This window comes from Oryctolagus cuniculus, chromosome 3 (assembly GCF_964237555.1).
Source record: "Oryctolagus cuniculus chromosome 3, mOryCun1.1, whole genome shotgun sequence".
NCBI classification, from domain to species: domain Eukaryota; kingdom Metazoa; phylum Chordata; class Mammalia; order Lagomorpha; family Leporidae; genus Oryctolagus; species Oryctolagus cuniculus.
Genome location: NC_091434.1, coordinates 168,359,574 through 168,374,332, shown reverse-complemented (window position 1 = coordinate 168,374,332; position 14,759 = coordinate 168,359,574). Strand labels below are relative to the sequence as shown.

The following is a 14,759-nucleotide window of genomic DNA, read 5'->3' as shown; positions in this document are numbered from 1 at the left end:
TAAGATGAAGATGACTGAGCTCCCCCTGCCCTGGCTTTCTGGAGGAGTGGGCCTGGGCTGGGGCTGCAGAACTTGTATTTGTAGAGCACAGGCTCTGCCTCTGGACCCAAGGCCATCCCTTGTGGGGAGCAACTCGGACTAGACTGAGTTACTGGAATTAAGACTTATTCTATGCATCTGCTCTCCCACAATATGGCACTGGGAGAGGAGGAAACAGCTTCTACACAGCTGCCTCCAGTTCAGCCAATAAACTGTAGGACCTGCTCCTGATTGGAGGAGAGCAGCGTACTCAGCGTGTGGGTAGCAGAGTTGGGATTGGTGGAAGAGGACTATAAAGGAGGAGAGAGACAGCATGCACCGGGGAACATCTAAGGGGAACACCTGAGCAGCCCCCAGAGAGCCGGCCGGCGGTGTGCCGCTCCCCCGCGGAAGTGGGGAAAGTGGCAGGGGGAACCGCCCTTCCACGGAGGTGGAAGGGTCGGTAGCCAACCTGGGAAGAACCAGCAGCAAACCCGGGGAGGGCCAAGCAGACAAAAGAACAGCGCAGGGTCTTGTGTCGTGCCTCCACGAAGAGGGGGAGAGACAGTCCCCATTCCCGGTAGAGCAGCATGAACATGGATTGTTGCAAAAGCATACCGGCTGTCAGTGTAGAATATCGAGTTCTTTATTTCCCCAGTGCAAGGCTTGGGTGAGTGCAATGACTTCAGACCAAGTGGAGGTACCTTGGGACAATGTCGTTCCCCCATGAAGAGGGGGAGCGACAATCCCTCTGTTCCTTCCTGCAGCCCCGCACGGGCAAGTGTCTGTCCTTTTTGGAAAATGCATTAGGAGATACCTCCATGGAGATTTCATCTCCACAGCGTTGGGTCCTTGCCATCTTGAGGACACCTCTGGGATGGGTCCTAAAGGAGAAGTTACCCGAGTTGTTGAGTGATGACAGCCAGTGATAAGAGCTTATGCCCCCATCGTGTTCCCTATGGGCCAGACATCGTCCTATATGTGTGAAATCATTTAATCCTAATCTCAAGTCTAAGACGTATGCACTGTTGCTGTAATGCCCCATTCTTCAGGTGATGGACTAAGGCGCAGAGAGGTCAGAGTGGGTAAATAGCACTGCCACTTAGCTTTCCATGGTAGAGCTAGAATTCAAACTTCAGCCCTCTGGCCCTTGTTGAACACTTAGCCACTGTGAGACTCAGACTCTTATCCATCCATTTATTCACCCATCCACCCAGTTGTCTGCCCGACCACCCACACATTCATCCATCCAACACATTTCTTAACCTGCTCATCCATCCATCCAGCTGTCCATTCTCCCATCCATCCACAATGTGTCTTAACCTACTAGGAACCAGGCGTAATGCTATGGGTACAGAGATGCATGAAACACAGTCCTCATCCCTAAACCCATGGCCCCTGGACTGTAGTCAGTCACACTTCTTAATTTGTACCTTATGCATTCCCTAAGGACTCCAGAGGCAGTAGGCAAAAGACAGTGTCTCCTGTTGATGGAGAGGGAGGAATGCAGTGGTGTGGCCCAGTCTAAAGCCTCAGGGTGGCTCAGCTGTGCACCACATGCATTCCCATGGGGTGGGCCCTTATTTTCCTCCCTTGTAAGAGCAGAGTTGCTCCCTAATAAATAGGCATTATAACGGTGGCCACAGCTCATTGTGGGTATCTGTGGAGTAACAGGAAGAGATGCTCAACCCTGGTCCCATGGGCATGGCTAGGGTCCATATTACAGCAGACTTGCCCCTGGCTCCTCTGTCTGTGGCTCTAATTTCACTGTTAATGGGGCCCAAGGGAAGGCTCCGCCAAGGCCAGAGAAAATACTCTGCTCCCCCATTGCCGAAGCTGCTCAGGAATCCACACCAGCCCCCACCCGTTGAAGGCTTTCACCAATTAGCCTTTCCTTCCAAGGCCAGGTGGCCTGGCAGCTGCTCCCTATCCACCTGCCACCCCCGTCTGCAGGCCCTGGGAGATGCTCCTTCGTGTCCTACCATGCTGGAATACCCCATGGCTGTGGCTCAGGAGAGGCTTGCGTGGGCGGCTCCGGCACCCTTCCCACTTATGGGCTGGGCAGGATTTCCACGAACAGTGTCAGCATGCGGCATCCTTCACGGGGGGAACACTTCCCAGTCCTCCAGGTCCCTCCCCTCCACCCGGGGTCCTTTCTATTTGACAGCCAAGAAACTGAGACTCAGAGAGCAAAAGGAGTTGGGAGACCGCTGATTCCCACTGGAACCGGTTCTGTGGTTCCTCCATCATGTCAGTGTTAAGAATCCTTAGCTTTGCAGAAACAGGGTAAGGCTCCCTCCTGATTCAGCTGGGGGGGTGGGGGCTCAGCATCCACACAGGTGCAGACACAGACTGCACTCGGTCAAGGACCTTGAGGGTGCCTTCATCACCTTTGGGGTCCATTCAGAGAGAGAAATGGAGCCACCATTGCTCTCAATGCCTGGGCTTGTGACAGCCCTGGGGTAGGCAGGGGAAGAGACTGAGCTCCTCCCTGCTGATGGGCCCCCACAGGAGCCATCCCAAGCTGGAGACAGGCAGAGCTCTGGGGACAGGCTGCCAGGCTGGGCTGTCTGCACGCCCTCCTGTTGGGAACACTCCTGGGCCCCTGGCCGGGCCAGGGAACAGAGAGGAAGGGGTGCACGGGTCCTCACCCTCCAGCCTCCAAGCAGATGTGATCGAATGATGCACTTGATCACATGTATCATTTTTGGTAGATGGCTGGTGACATGCCTGTGTTTTGCCTATGTAAGGAGAAGAATCATATCGGGTAGCCCTGATGGCTCAGAATTGCAGTGGGGCTGAGAGGCCTGAAGCTTCCTGGTTAGCCAGGCCTGTGTGTGTGCATGAGTCCTGGGGGTGTCTGTGAGGCATGAGCCACCTTCCTCCCAGCCTCAGTTTCCCACGCTTGGGCCTCATCTACTTGGAAAATGGGTCATCATGGGCGAAGTACAGAGTCTGCTGGTGGCAGACTGGGGACGTGGATTCCCTATGCACTGAAAGTGAGAATATTCAAGGGCTGTGAGGACTCCCAGTGCCCCAGGCTGCCCTTGGCCTTGCTGGCCAGTTGCAGCAAGGAAAGACTATTGCCTTCCCTTCACCTAGGTTTCTCCTTCCGTTTTTCTCTCTATCCCCACCACCCTCCACCGCCTCGCTCCTCCCCATTTTCTCCTGCAGGGGGAGAATGATGACCTCAGACTAGACCTTGACAGTTCCCTCGGAAACTTGACACCTGTGGTGTCTTTTAGGGGGAGAGGAGAGAGGTGTGTTTGACCTGGGCTGTTGAGCCAGACCACGCAGGAGGGGCCAGAGGCTGTAGAAGGCAGGGAGCAGACATGGGCTCTGCACGTGGCCTTCCTGCACCCTCCCCTGTCCACCTTGGCTGCTCCCACTGTGGTAGGGGGAAGGGGTGAGGTCAGAGAGAGAGGCTGGCGATGCCTGCCCCTTGGCTCCTGGGAGGTAGTGGAGGAGTCCCCTCCCCCCCACCGAGGCCCTGGGAGCCTGAAGTTGGCCACTTTGACACAGCTCTGCTGGCAAGAGCCTGCCTGCTGGCTTCCAGATGTCTTTAGCTTTGGCTGGATGGAAGCCTTGTGTTGTATTTCACTCCTTTCTCTGAAAGGCCCAAATAGTTTCACAGGCGTGAGCTCAACAGGCGCCACAGTAGCCCATCAAAAAGCAGGGATGCCTCTCTCCATCTTTAGAGAGTGGAAAATGAAAAGTGCAGGAAGACCCAGCTGTAAGGTGTCCGGCGCGTACTCTTCTGGGGTTGCACAGTTCTTCCGAGCAACGGGGGAAGCTCCAGGGCAAGCTCCCATGCCTCGGACAGGGAGGGCTCCAAGCCCAGCCACAGCTCAGGGCTTTTGGGGGGGGGCACTGTGGACTCCTCGCTAGCCATCCTCAAGGTGCCTGCTAACCCCTGGCACAACAGAACCCTGCCGGGACCCGCTCTGTAAAGACGGGGGGAGGCCACCAGGAGCACTGTGGGGCACCAGCGCAGAGTCCTGTCCTGTTGGCCTCTGATCCCTGCCTGAGATTGTGCTTCTTGGAGGTGGAGGAGAGGCCTGGTTGCTGTGTCCCAGAGACTCGTAGAGAATGTTCTCTTTAGGAATGCTAGCAGGCGTGATGATCAAAGTTGATTTATGGAATCACGTGTTTGGGAAAGGCTGAGATGAAGCTCAGCGTTGTTCTTCCTAAGAAGACTTTCATGGGACTGATCAGTATGAATATCTTGGATAAACGATCTTAGAATGACGTCCAGAAATTTACCGGGGGGGGGGGGGCCCTTTTTTTCTTTTTTTAAAAATTAGGTTTGTTTATTAGGAACTCAGAGTTTCAGAGAGAGAGGGAGAGACAAGAAAAAGAGAGATTTTTCTACCTGCTGGTTCATTCCCCAAATGACTACGACAGCCAGGGCTGAGCCAGGTGGGAGCCAGGAGCGAGCCAGGAGCCAGGAACTTCATCCGGGTCTCCCACGTGGATGTCAGGGGCACAAAGAGTTGGGCCATCCTCTGCTGCTTTTCTCAGGCCATTAGCAGGGAGCTGGATGGGGAAAGGAACAGCTGGGACTAGAACTGGCTCCTCTAAGGGATGCCGGCATTAGAGGTGCAGGCTTTACCCGCTATGCCACAGCACCGGCCCCATGGCGGATCGGGGAGGGGGGTGCCTTTTACATAAAGCATCTTGGGGAGCTTGGGCTCCATAGGGGATATTCTGAGAAATGTGGGGGTGGGCATGACAAGGCCAGAGGGGTTCACTCTGGGGTGCTCTGAGAGGCAGGAGCCTGAGGGCGGCTCTTGAGGCCTGGTGGTGAGTTGAGTCACGAGCTTTCCCACTGCCTGTTCTTCCTCTCCCCAGCGACTGTAGCGTGCCTGATGGTGTTATTCCCACGCTAGTGCTTCCCGTTCCCCATTGTCCACTTACGCACACGCATGTGCTCACCACATCCCTCTCACACGCGAACAAGGCTGCCTGGAGCCCGTGCTCAGGGGCCCTGGCCCAGTGCTTTTCCATGTGGTCCTAATGGTGGCTATCAAGCTGCCAGGGTAGCACCTGGCAGCTCCGGAGGAGAGACCTTGGCCTTGGCCATGGTGCTACAGCTGCCTCCTTAGGTGGCAGGCCGCCTAGTTGCTCCAGAACTGAGGGATCTGTATCGCAGGATCCATCTCGGGACCTATTAGCCCCAGTGCTCTCTAAATTGATTTCTTGGCCTCATGTTCCCCTCGTGTTCCCTTCTCACTTCTCGTGCCTGTGTCCTTCCAGCTCCTAACCATCGACGATAACTTCTGTGGCCTGGATATGAATGCACCCCTGGGAGTGTCGGAGATGGTGCGTGGCATCCCCGTCTTCACAGAGGACAGGGACCGCATGACTGCTGTCATCGCGTACGTCTACAAGAACCACTCTCTGGCCTTCGTGGGCACCAAGAGCGGCAAGCTGAAGAAGGTAGGACCGGGGTGTGCCGCTGGGTTATGGGGACAGGCATCGTCTTGCTGTGGGTTGCCCAGATGGCTTCAGGCTGAGGACGGCCACTGCGGAGGGCACGCCGATCACCCTGTCCTTCCTCTGGCCTTCGTACTGTGGCTGTTGAGGGAGGAGGCTGCGTGCAGGTGTGGGGTCGGCTCTTCCTCAGAGCTGCTGTGCACGCGGGAGGTGTGGCTCAGGCTTGCCAGGTTGCTCCGAACACTGTGCTCTGTTGCGCTTGGCTGATGCTTGAAGGTGTGGGCTTTGTAGGGTCCAGCCTGGGGAAGGATGACGGGGCGGGGAGTTTGCCTGTTCCTCTGGCCGCTGCATCCCTCTGGAGGCCACTTAGGGAACAGACGGGGGACTGAGAGCTGACTCAACTCGCAGAATAAGGAAGCCGTGGGTGCTGGAAGAGAGAGGGAATTGCTGAAGGTGGGCTAGAACGTCGTGACCTGGGGGTCTGGCCTGGCTGCTTGGTTATGGGGCCGTCTCGGCTCCTCCACAGTGTTGGGAGCACTTGTCCGTTCGGGGATGCCCTCTGCCTGGGTTTCTCATCTCTGTGAGTCAGGGCTGGCCCTCCTGACTAGGTAAAAGCCTTCCTGAGTCTTTAGGAAGGAGGTTCCGGTTCCTGTGGGATGCTAATTACACTAGAGTTCCTCCCCAGGAAACAGTGGTGCCTCTATGTGTATCTCTGGCTTGTCTTATATCAGCTTTCCTTGGGGTTCTCTGGATGTTGCGTGATTCAGGCTGAGTAGAGAGGCACTACCTAGTGGAGACTGAGCCAGGATCCTTGCTTTTCTCTATGCTGTATTTCTGGACATTAGCTTCCCACGGGCAAGTGGAAATGTCTGTGCACACCTGGAGGACTGCGCTCTCCTGCCACCCTCCATCATTGCTGTCTGTGGATCGGATCGTGGGTCTGGAAGCTGAGCGTGGGCGGGGCGGGAGGTGGGGAGCAGGGTGTGCGGGGTGGGAGCTGTGCGTGAGGGGCAGTGTGGGGGCAGTGTCTGGGAACGAAGGCAGTGCGTGCGGCTGGGGCACCACGGCCCTCTGTGTGAGGATGTGCGCCGCGCACTGCACACGGAGCGTGGCCCGGGAAGAGGCAGACACACAGCAGCCGTGTGCTGCCGAGGGCAGCGCCGTGCACACATCTCCCAGGCCCGTGCCTCCTTGCTCCCACCTCCTTGCTCCCACCACAGAGCGGGTTCCGTTGCTGCCTTGGCCTCCTTGCAATTTTTCACTCCCGCATTGAACTGAGTTTCCCAGAGAAAAAGTGCAGCGAGGCAGGAGCACCGTGGCTGATCATCACAGCCTCCTGGCTCTTCCTCTGTGCCTGTCGTCACTTGTCACTTCCACTTGCCGTCAGGACTGCTGCTGCGCTCCGACACCTTCCCCTCCCGCAGTCTGTGGTTTCCTGCTTTTGGGGAGATCGGCTAGCCAAGCCTGCTGAAATTGTGCCTGGGAAGCCGGAGTGGTCCTCCGCGGGTGCGGGCAGGCAAAGGCCTTGTGGACCTTTCTGTTGGTCACTCAGATGGCTCAGTTCTCCCCTGGAATCTGATGAGTCCCTTTTGCTGGAAAAGGGAATTGTTATTCGCAAAGGCATGACCATGGACGACCCATACAGTGCGAGTCTGTTGATAGTTTTGGTTGTGGCTGTGAGCAAATAAGAACTGTGGAGAATCAACAGGTAAACAAGGCAATAGGGGTGTGCTTTAACTGCTCCGCGGAGCACAAGCTTGGTACCACGAAGACGTATAACGCGAAACAACCCTAAGTGTACTGGGCATGGTGTACCTGCCCCAAAGGATCCCTAGCCCCTGTATTTCCTACCACCTGCCAGAGGGTCATTTACTTGCTGGTAAGCCATAGTAGACCCTGCGGGAGGATTTATTTTTGTCCTTGTCTGAGCTGGTTGGAATATAGTGTCTGTGAAATGAACACTACAAGTTCAGTGTGTGGAACAGAACCAGCAGTTGTTTCCTCTTGGGGGAGAAGGTCACTCCTGTTTCCTGTCCTGTAACCTTGAGGCAGTCAGACTTGCAGATGCGGGTGCACTGAGGTAGACGGTGGTTGGTACTGCCTGACCTGTGCCAGCCTGGCTGGCGGGAAGGCCAAGTGTTGCCCGTCTTCATGAGTGCGAGCCGAGGATGCCCCCAGTAGCCTACGGGAGCAAACAACACCCCTGGCATGGGCAGGAGGCACAGCTCCACCTGCCCAAGCAGCAGGGTTAATGCCTTTTCCACCCTGGGCAGGCGGCGTTTCCCACCTACACCCTTGGCAGGTGTGTGGAAGGACAGCTCTGTCTCACCCGCCTGAGATGTTGAGTTTAACTGAAGCAGCAGGGCAGCTAGTGAGGCAGGAGCAGAAGGGTCACGTGCGACATGCCGCGGGGGCCCCTGGGCAGAGCCTGGCCATGCTGCGGGGCCACCAGACTTTGCACTGCGTGGACTCGCAGTGCCAACATCAGGATGGTTTTGCTACAGCCTGGGCTGCTTGCCTGGGACAGTCTGAGTTGGGAAAGGAAGAATGGGCTGCGAATCTGTTGTCTGAAATAATAAGAAGCAGGACTAGCCTGTTATTTATTTATTTTTTGAACAATAGGCTCCCCACCACCACCCCTCGCTGGCCAAGTGCCACTCCTGTTCTTTGTGATAACTGACTTGCTGTGCCCAGGGGTTATCAGACCCACAGTCAGCTTTTGGGCAGGCTCAGCCCTGACAAGCCTTGGGCTGGTGCTGGTGGGAGGATTTTTTTTTTTTTTTGCCAGAAGTTTTATGAGCAACTGAGACCCGGGTGCGAGAATAATAGAAATCATATGGTAGCCGTAATTACAACGTTGGCATCTCTGAGCCCTGTAATAATCTCCTGTGTGTATCAAGGGCTTTTCAGAGCCCTTTGCTGTATGACAGGAGACTCGACGTGGGCAGGGTGGGTGGGAGGGGGCTTGGGGGGCTTGCTGAGGGTAAAGGAGTTGGCTGTGGATTCCAGGGGCCCAGGAGCTAGACTGCTGCTAGCTAGAAGCCCTCAACATGATTGATTTGTCACTTGGTTTGAAAGGTGTAGGTCCCAGTTATTTACTCCCAATGACAGTAATTTCATTTCTCTAGTGCACATATCACATGAGGCAGGGGGAAAGGAGGTGAGGAAAGAGCCAATTGGGATGTCTTTTATGTTTTCTGGGGTGTGTGTGTGATGGGGTTGGCGTCCTTCTCCCATGGTGAGTGTTATAGTTGTGTACTGAGAAAAAAAATGTGGTGTATAAATGCCGCTGCTACCGTCATCAGGAGGTGACTAGGAGCTTAAGAACTAACTCACAGACTGTTACTGTGTCAGTTTTTGCTACAGGTAAACATCTTAAGGCAGACCCCACCATAACTGGCTGCAGGGTGTCTGTGTGAAGTTGACCCAAGTTGGGGTGACCAGGTCAGTATTGTCCCAGGAAGACACGATTTCTTTGCTAAAATATTTCTTTTTTCTCTGCCTGTGGCTTCCCTTTCATGAAAGGATCCTATTTTATGCTTGCTGTTCCGCAGTGAATTACTGCCTAACATCAGCCCTAGAGACCCGTGCTCGTGGGGAACCAAAATATCACAAACTTCTAGTTGAGGTGCGGCTGCTCCTTGCGTTTGGCAATTGCATCTTTCCTGGGTGTTGGTGCTGGCTTGTTCCTAGCTCTGGGGTGGTGCACCTTGTGGACGTCGGTGAAGCAGGACTCTGCTGGCCTAGCTTAGCCTGTAGGAGATGTGCAGCTCTGTGTATGTCACAGAACAGGCCATAGCAGCCTCTCGGGATGGGTGTCAGTGTAACGCAAAAGCCATTCTCTTTGGGAACTGCCATGCAGATTAATTGTATGTTCCTCTTTTTTTTTTTTTTTTTTTTTTTTTTTTTTTGTGAATCTGATTGAAAATGGATTTGCACATGTTTCCTGGTCTCTAGGCATAGGTGCAGCCAGAGGTGGAGTGGGGTGAGGGAGACGCACCTAAGGGTAAATGTCATTCTAAAGGCTGAGTCTTAGGAATAGTTGCTGTGTGTGCACGCACGTGCACGAACAACACTTGAGTCACAAAGCAATATCAGATCAGAGATCCCAGTCCCTACTTTGCTACTTCCTAAGGGTATTTGGTGATTGAAAAAGAAAATTCCTTTGGACATTTATATGCACTATAACCAGAAGTCAAGTCACAGCACATAAAGCTCTCCAGGTGGCGAGATCTGGGTGGGGATGGTTGCATCAGGAGATCAAATGGGGGTATAGGGTGGGAGCCACACACTGCTTGGGAACTGGGATCCGAGCAGGGGGCGTGTGTCTCTGAGACAGGTTTGGTCACTGAGCGTGGCTGTGCTTTACGTGTGTCAGACCCCGGGAGCTGCGGGTTATACATGAGCAGAGCAGCCAAGAAAACTGGAAGAATCGGGGCTGGCCAATTTCCGTGATGGGAAAAGGCCATCAGGGCATTTTTGTTTGATTGCTTTAGCTGCAGCCCTGCTTTTTCAGGTAGGAAACCTGCACAGATCTTAAGCTGCGGGTCACAGGAGGAGAGGCAGAGGGTGCAGATGCTCCAGGCAAGGGAGCCCACAGATGCACGTGGGGCACTCTCCCTCCGCCAAGGTCACCTCTAACCAGAGGCAGCAATGACTCCTCTGTTGAAAGCCCCTGGCTGGCCCTTCTGACGGGTTCCCGCTCATGCCAGCCTGTCTGCTTCTCATGGGCCTTCCAGTGTTGTGTCTTGTCTATTCTGCTGTGTATCCAGCTTTTCTTTTTTTCCTGTTATACTCGGGAGATAAGGAGAGCAACTGAGCTGGTCGTTGTCCTCCCAGACACACTTTGTATTTGTGAACGCTGTCAAGCTCCCAGCCATCCTTTTACCATAAGTGTTCTCTACTGGCTCTGTTCTCCTACCCTTTCTCCTTCCATCGGAGCTGACCTGGTCAGGTGCAGGGAGCTGTCCCCGTGTGACAGCGTGTCACAAGCAGCTGGGCATTGGTGCCCTCTCCTCCTGGCTTCTTGTTGAGGCGCACATTGAGATCTCCCACAAAAAGCACCCGGGAACACTTATCATTCTCCTTTCCAAATGGTCACTGCGAGCGCACATGATTTAAGATCATTGTAAACGAGCTTTGCCAACTCGAGATTTATGGATACATGTGCCACTTTTTTTGAATCATGTGTGTGTGCGTGCGCGTATGTGTCTACATTTGGATAGAATGATCCTGATCATAAATCAAAATGCAAAGACATTAAAATTGAAGAAAGTGCAGCAGAAACACCCCAAATCATAGAGCGCATTCAGTCAGCTGATCCACAGATGTCAGACGTGCTGGAGGAATTTATCCACTGACACACGCAATTGAAGTAAAATATTGTGCTTTACAAGAACATATCATTAAAATGAAAACTAGCAGCGTATCCGGAGTCTGGCCATGTAACCAAGACAACAAAGATGGGGAAGGATAGGAGACATGGTGTACACAGGAAGAGGGAGGAGGCAGGAGGAGGAGGAGGAGGAGGAGAAGGTGGCCCCAGCTGTAAATGGGGCCCTCTGTGGCTGGGCTGGTGCCTGCTAGACTCTGGAGGGAGAGCAGACCCCTGATGTCAGTCCCATTGGGAGAGCTCAGCAGGGACAGAACCAGGGCAGGTCTCCATGGCCCTGACCTGCTCTGCTGCTTTGATGGGGATGCTGTCTTCGGGGTCTGCTTAGAGTCCCCACTTGTTCTTAGGGACTTCAGGAATGTGGCTTCTTGGTGGTATCATGGTACTTTTCCCCACGGCTTTGGCTTCTTGTAAAAGCATCCATGGTGACGTTTCGGAGAGCTCTCTCAGATCTGCCACATTCACCCTGTACGTTCCGTCCTGAAGACACAGGTGTGTTAGTTACACATTGCTGTGTAGCAAACTGCCCCGAAGCATGGGGGCCGGAAGCAACCTTGGTTATCATACAGTTTCCCTGGGCCAGGAATCTGAGCGTGGCTCAGCTGGGTCTCCAGGCTTAGGGTCACTCACAGGCTGTGGTCAAGGTGCTTGGCAGGGCTGCTGGCACTTCAAGGGTCAAGGCCAGAATGGTGGAGGACCCACTTCCTGTGTCACTTGTGTGGCTATCTGCAGATCTCAGGCCCTCACACCACCTCTCACTTCTTTGCCACGTGGGCTGAGAGAGAGAGAGAACTAGAGAGGTTGAGCAGGGTGAAAGCCATTGTCTCTGGAGACCTTGTTCTAACTGCGGAATGACTTCCCACCACTGGTGCCATCTTCTGGGTGTTGGGAACCAGCCACGTGGTCCAGCTCACACTGAGGGATGAGAGAGTCCACAGCGGGGTGAGGTGGGGATCGCTGAGGGCCGTTCCAGGGGCTGCCCACCACGCTAGGGCTTTCTACCTGGACCATTAATGGGACCTGAACCAATACTTTCAAGGTTGAAGTTAACTTTGAGTGGCGTAGAGAGCAGTAAAAAACAGTGGCCAGCACTGGCCTGCCCCTGGCTTGCTGAGGGTCACAGTCGAGAAAGAAGCCAGAGATGAGCAGGAGGAAGAGAAGCAGAGGGTGAGGCATCTCAGGGCTCTGTTCCTTTAGGATGAGGGCGATGCTTGAGGCAGTGGGTGAGAGAGACTTAGAGCGATAATTGGTGAGAGCCCTGTACCAGGGAGAATCATAACCTCCTGCCTTGGGCCTCTTGGGGAGGCCCCTGGCTCCTTAGGAAGAGGTCCTTTTTCCAGAAGAGAGGATGGGGAGGGAGCTGATGTGCATTGGGCACCTTGTGGGTGCCCACAGCTTTTCTAAATGTTTCACACACACGTCCTGCATCGATGTCATACATGGCCCCTGTCACATGCATCCTGGCAGGGTAGATTTTGCAGCCTCCATTCACCCATCAGGAAAGAGATTGAGTGACTCCCGAGGTCACAGGAGTGAATCTAGGGTCTGCCCTTTGACTCAGACTGGGATGTCACGGGCTGTGTCTGAGGGTGGTCCCCTGGCCCTCCTCTATACCTGGCTGGGGTGCTTGCTGGCCAGGACCTTCCTCCCATTCCCTTTGGCACTCCCCCCACCCCCGGCTCAGAGCCCCAGTGTCAGTGCCCAGCCAGTTGTAACTCATCTCGTCTCTAGAGCTGCCGTCTTTAGTCCCTTCTGGAAACTCTGCCAGAACCCTGCCCCTAGAGCAGCTCCAAGCCTCTTCGTTAAGAAAATTGGGACCCGTGTGCCTTGTCTCAACTCCCATGCTCCACCCGGATGGGCTTTCCCCCTGCACACGTCTGTCACATCACTGACACTCTCCATGAGCAACCTTGGTCTCCAGGAACAGCTATGCCGGAGCCTGGGTCTGAAGCAGAGTGGAAGCTTCTAGAAGAGGAGGAACTGCACTCCCCCCTCCCCCCAGCCCTGCCAGGAGAGATGTGGGGCCACTGGTCTGTCCCTGCAGCCCTGGCACTGGGTCCCACAGTTCTGCTGTAATTTCCCATCACAGGGCTCTGTCCGTACACAAAAGAGAATGCGGCTTCTGCTTCGTCTTTTCGTGGGGACCGCCCAGTCTCTGAACCTCTGGCCCTGCCAGCGCCTGCAGCTCACTCGTTCTAGCCAAATCCCGGCCTCTCAGCCCTTGGCCTGCTTTCCTCGAAAGTGTTTGCCCTCTCAGCTCTGGCCTCGCTCTCCTGGTCCCCCTGTGGCACTGGACTTTGCACTCGCTAAGTGCACTGCCCCGGGTGACTGTGGGGTTGGGCAGGCCTGAGGCAGCACTGGCCCCACCCCTGACTTACAGACTCCGTGACTTGCAGGAACAGTGTGAGTGCACGAGGCACTAGGACTGCACTTCAGAGACGCCCTTGCATGGCTCTTAGGAAGAGCGGCTTCCTTCGCCCCCAGGCAGTGCCTCGATGCCATTGCTGGGGGCACATCCTCCATCGCCCAGAGTGTAGTCTGAGGCTCGTGGAGGGCGATGGTGGAAGACCCCATTCCTCGCACCCACTGTTCCTGCTGTGGCTGGGAGGGCCCAGGTCTATATGGTGGCTGTGCCCTGCTGGGAGTCTCCTTAAGGAAAGCTCCCCAAGGGTGGGTTTGTGAGAAGTGGCTGCTGGCTCAGGGCTTTCTCGCAGCTCCGTGGGGTTGATCTCTGGCCACTGCACCCTCGAGCGTTCACGGTGCCTCATCTGGTCCCAGTTTTTCTGTTGGAACTTCCTTTGGGTCTCCTTCCAGAAGGTTCCTTTTCTCCTGGAGAAGGCTCCTGAGGCTTTGGAGACAAGGTGGTTGGAAGGAAAAGTGATGGATTTGTCTTCCTGTTAAATGTGTCAGACCTTGCCAACAAGATGTGTGTGGGCTGGGGGTAGCTGCATTTCAGCGTGCCCTGGGATAGTTGGACCTGAGAGGCCAGAATGGTGCTGAACTCGCCTTGTGACTTGCCCTCGTCATCACGTCCCAAGCTCAAACCCAGCTGCACTGCTCTCCGGGTTGTTCCCATGGAAGTCTCAGATGCCAGCTGCTCCCTCAGTCTCCTGGGCACACCTCAGATCATATGGGCATCTTATCCAAACCGTAGGTTTTTGATTATGGGGGAGACAGTTACATAACTTCAGCCCATTCTCAAAGGTCTGTAGATCTTTGAATTCCTCAATATGGCTTTCTTGTTACCCAACATATCCTCCAGTCGTAATTCAGCTCTGTCCCTTTTGCTGTGTTTTCCCCAGCAGTACATGGAGTTTATCTATGATTATCTACCAGAAACCAGATTCTTCCGTATAAGTGTTTATCATGAAGGGTACACAGATTTTTTTGAAAAGTTGCTTGTAATAATAACCCTACTTTGGATGCACAACACTAACAGAACTGAATATCTAATTTAATCTTTATAGTCAAAGTTTTTGTTTTGTTTTGTTTTTCCCCGAGACTTGCCTTAGACATACTAAATTTGGGAGAGGAAAATACATTTTAAATTTCTCCTAGGGAGACCAGGAGGAAGCACCTGGCTCCTGGCTTCGGATTAGTGCAGCACGCTGGCCGCAGCGGCCATTGAGGGGTGAACCAACAGAAAAGGAAGACCTTTCTCTCTGTCTCTCTCACTGTCCACTCTGCCTGTCAAAAACAAAAATAAAAAAAAAAATGTCTCCTAGAGAGTGAGTTTTAGATTCAGTAAGATTTAATCAGACAGGATTGGCTTAGGCCCTCAGTGGATTTGATGTTGAACATGGTTGGTTTTAGGTGCCCTCAACTCAGTGCAGCCAGTGCGGCAGCTGGGGACACTCGTGCTCTCCACGCCATGATTTGGGCAGGGTTGTGGCTGATGGGACACTGGTACTAC

At 54.2% G+C, this 14,759-nt stretch overlaps 1 protein-coding gene across 2 annotated transcripts in view; it reads left to right on the top strand.

The window, feature by feature from the left end:
- PLXNA4 (plexin A4) overlaps positions 1–14,759 on the top strand; it is a 581,206-nt gene that overhangs the window by 241,987 nt on the left and 324,460 nt on the right. For both annotated transcript variants that reach the window (XM_051848991.2, XM_051848990.2), the window contains exon 3: positions 5,275–5,457. In XM_051848991.2, the coding sequence (XP_051704951.1) occupies positions 5,275–5,457 (183 nt within the window). The remainder of the gene's footprint in view (positions 1–5,274; positions 5,458–14,759) is intronic.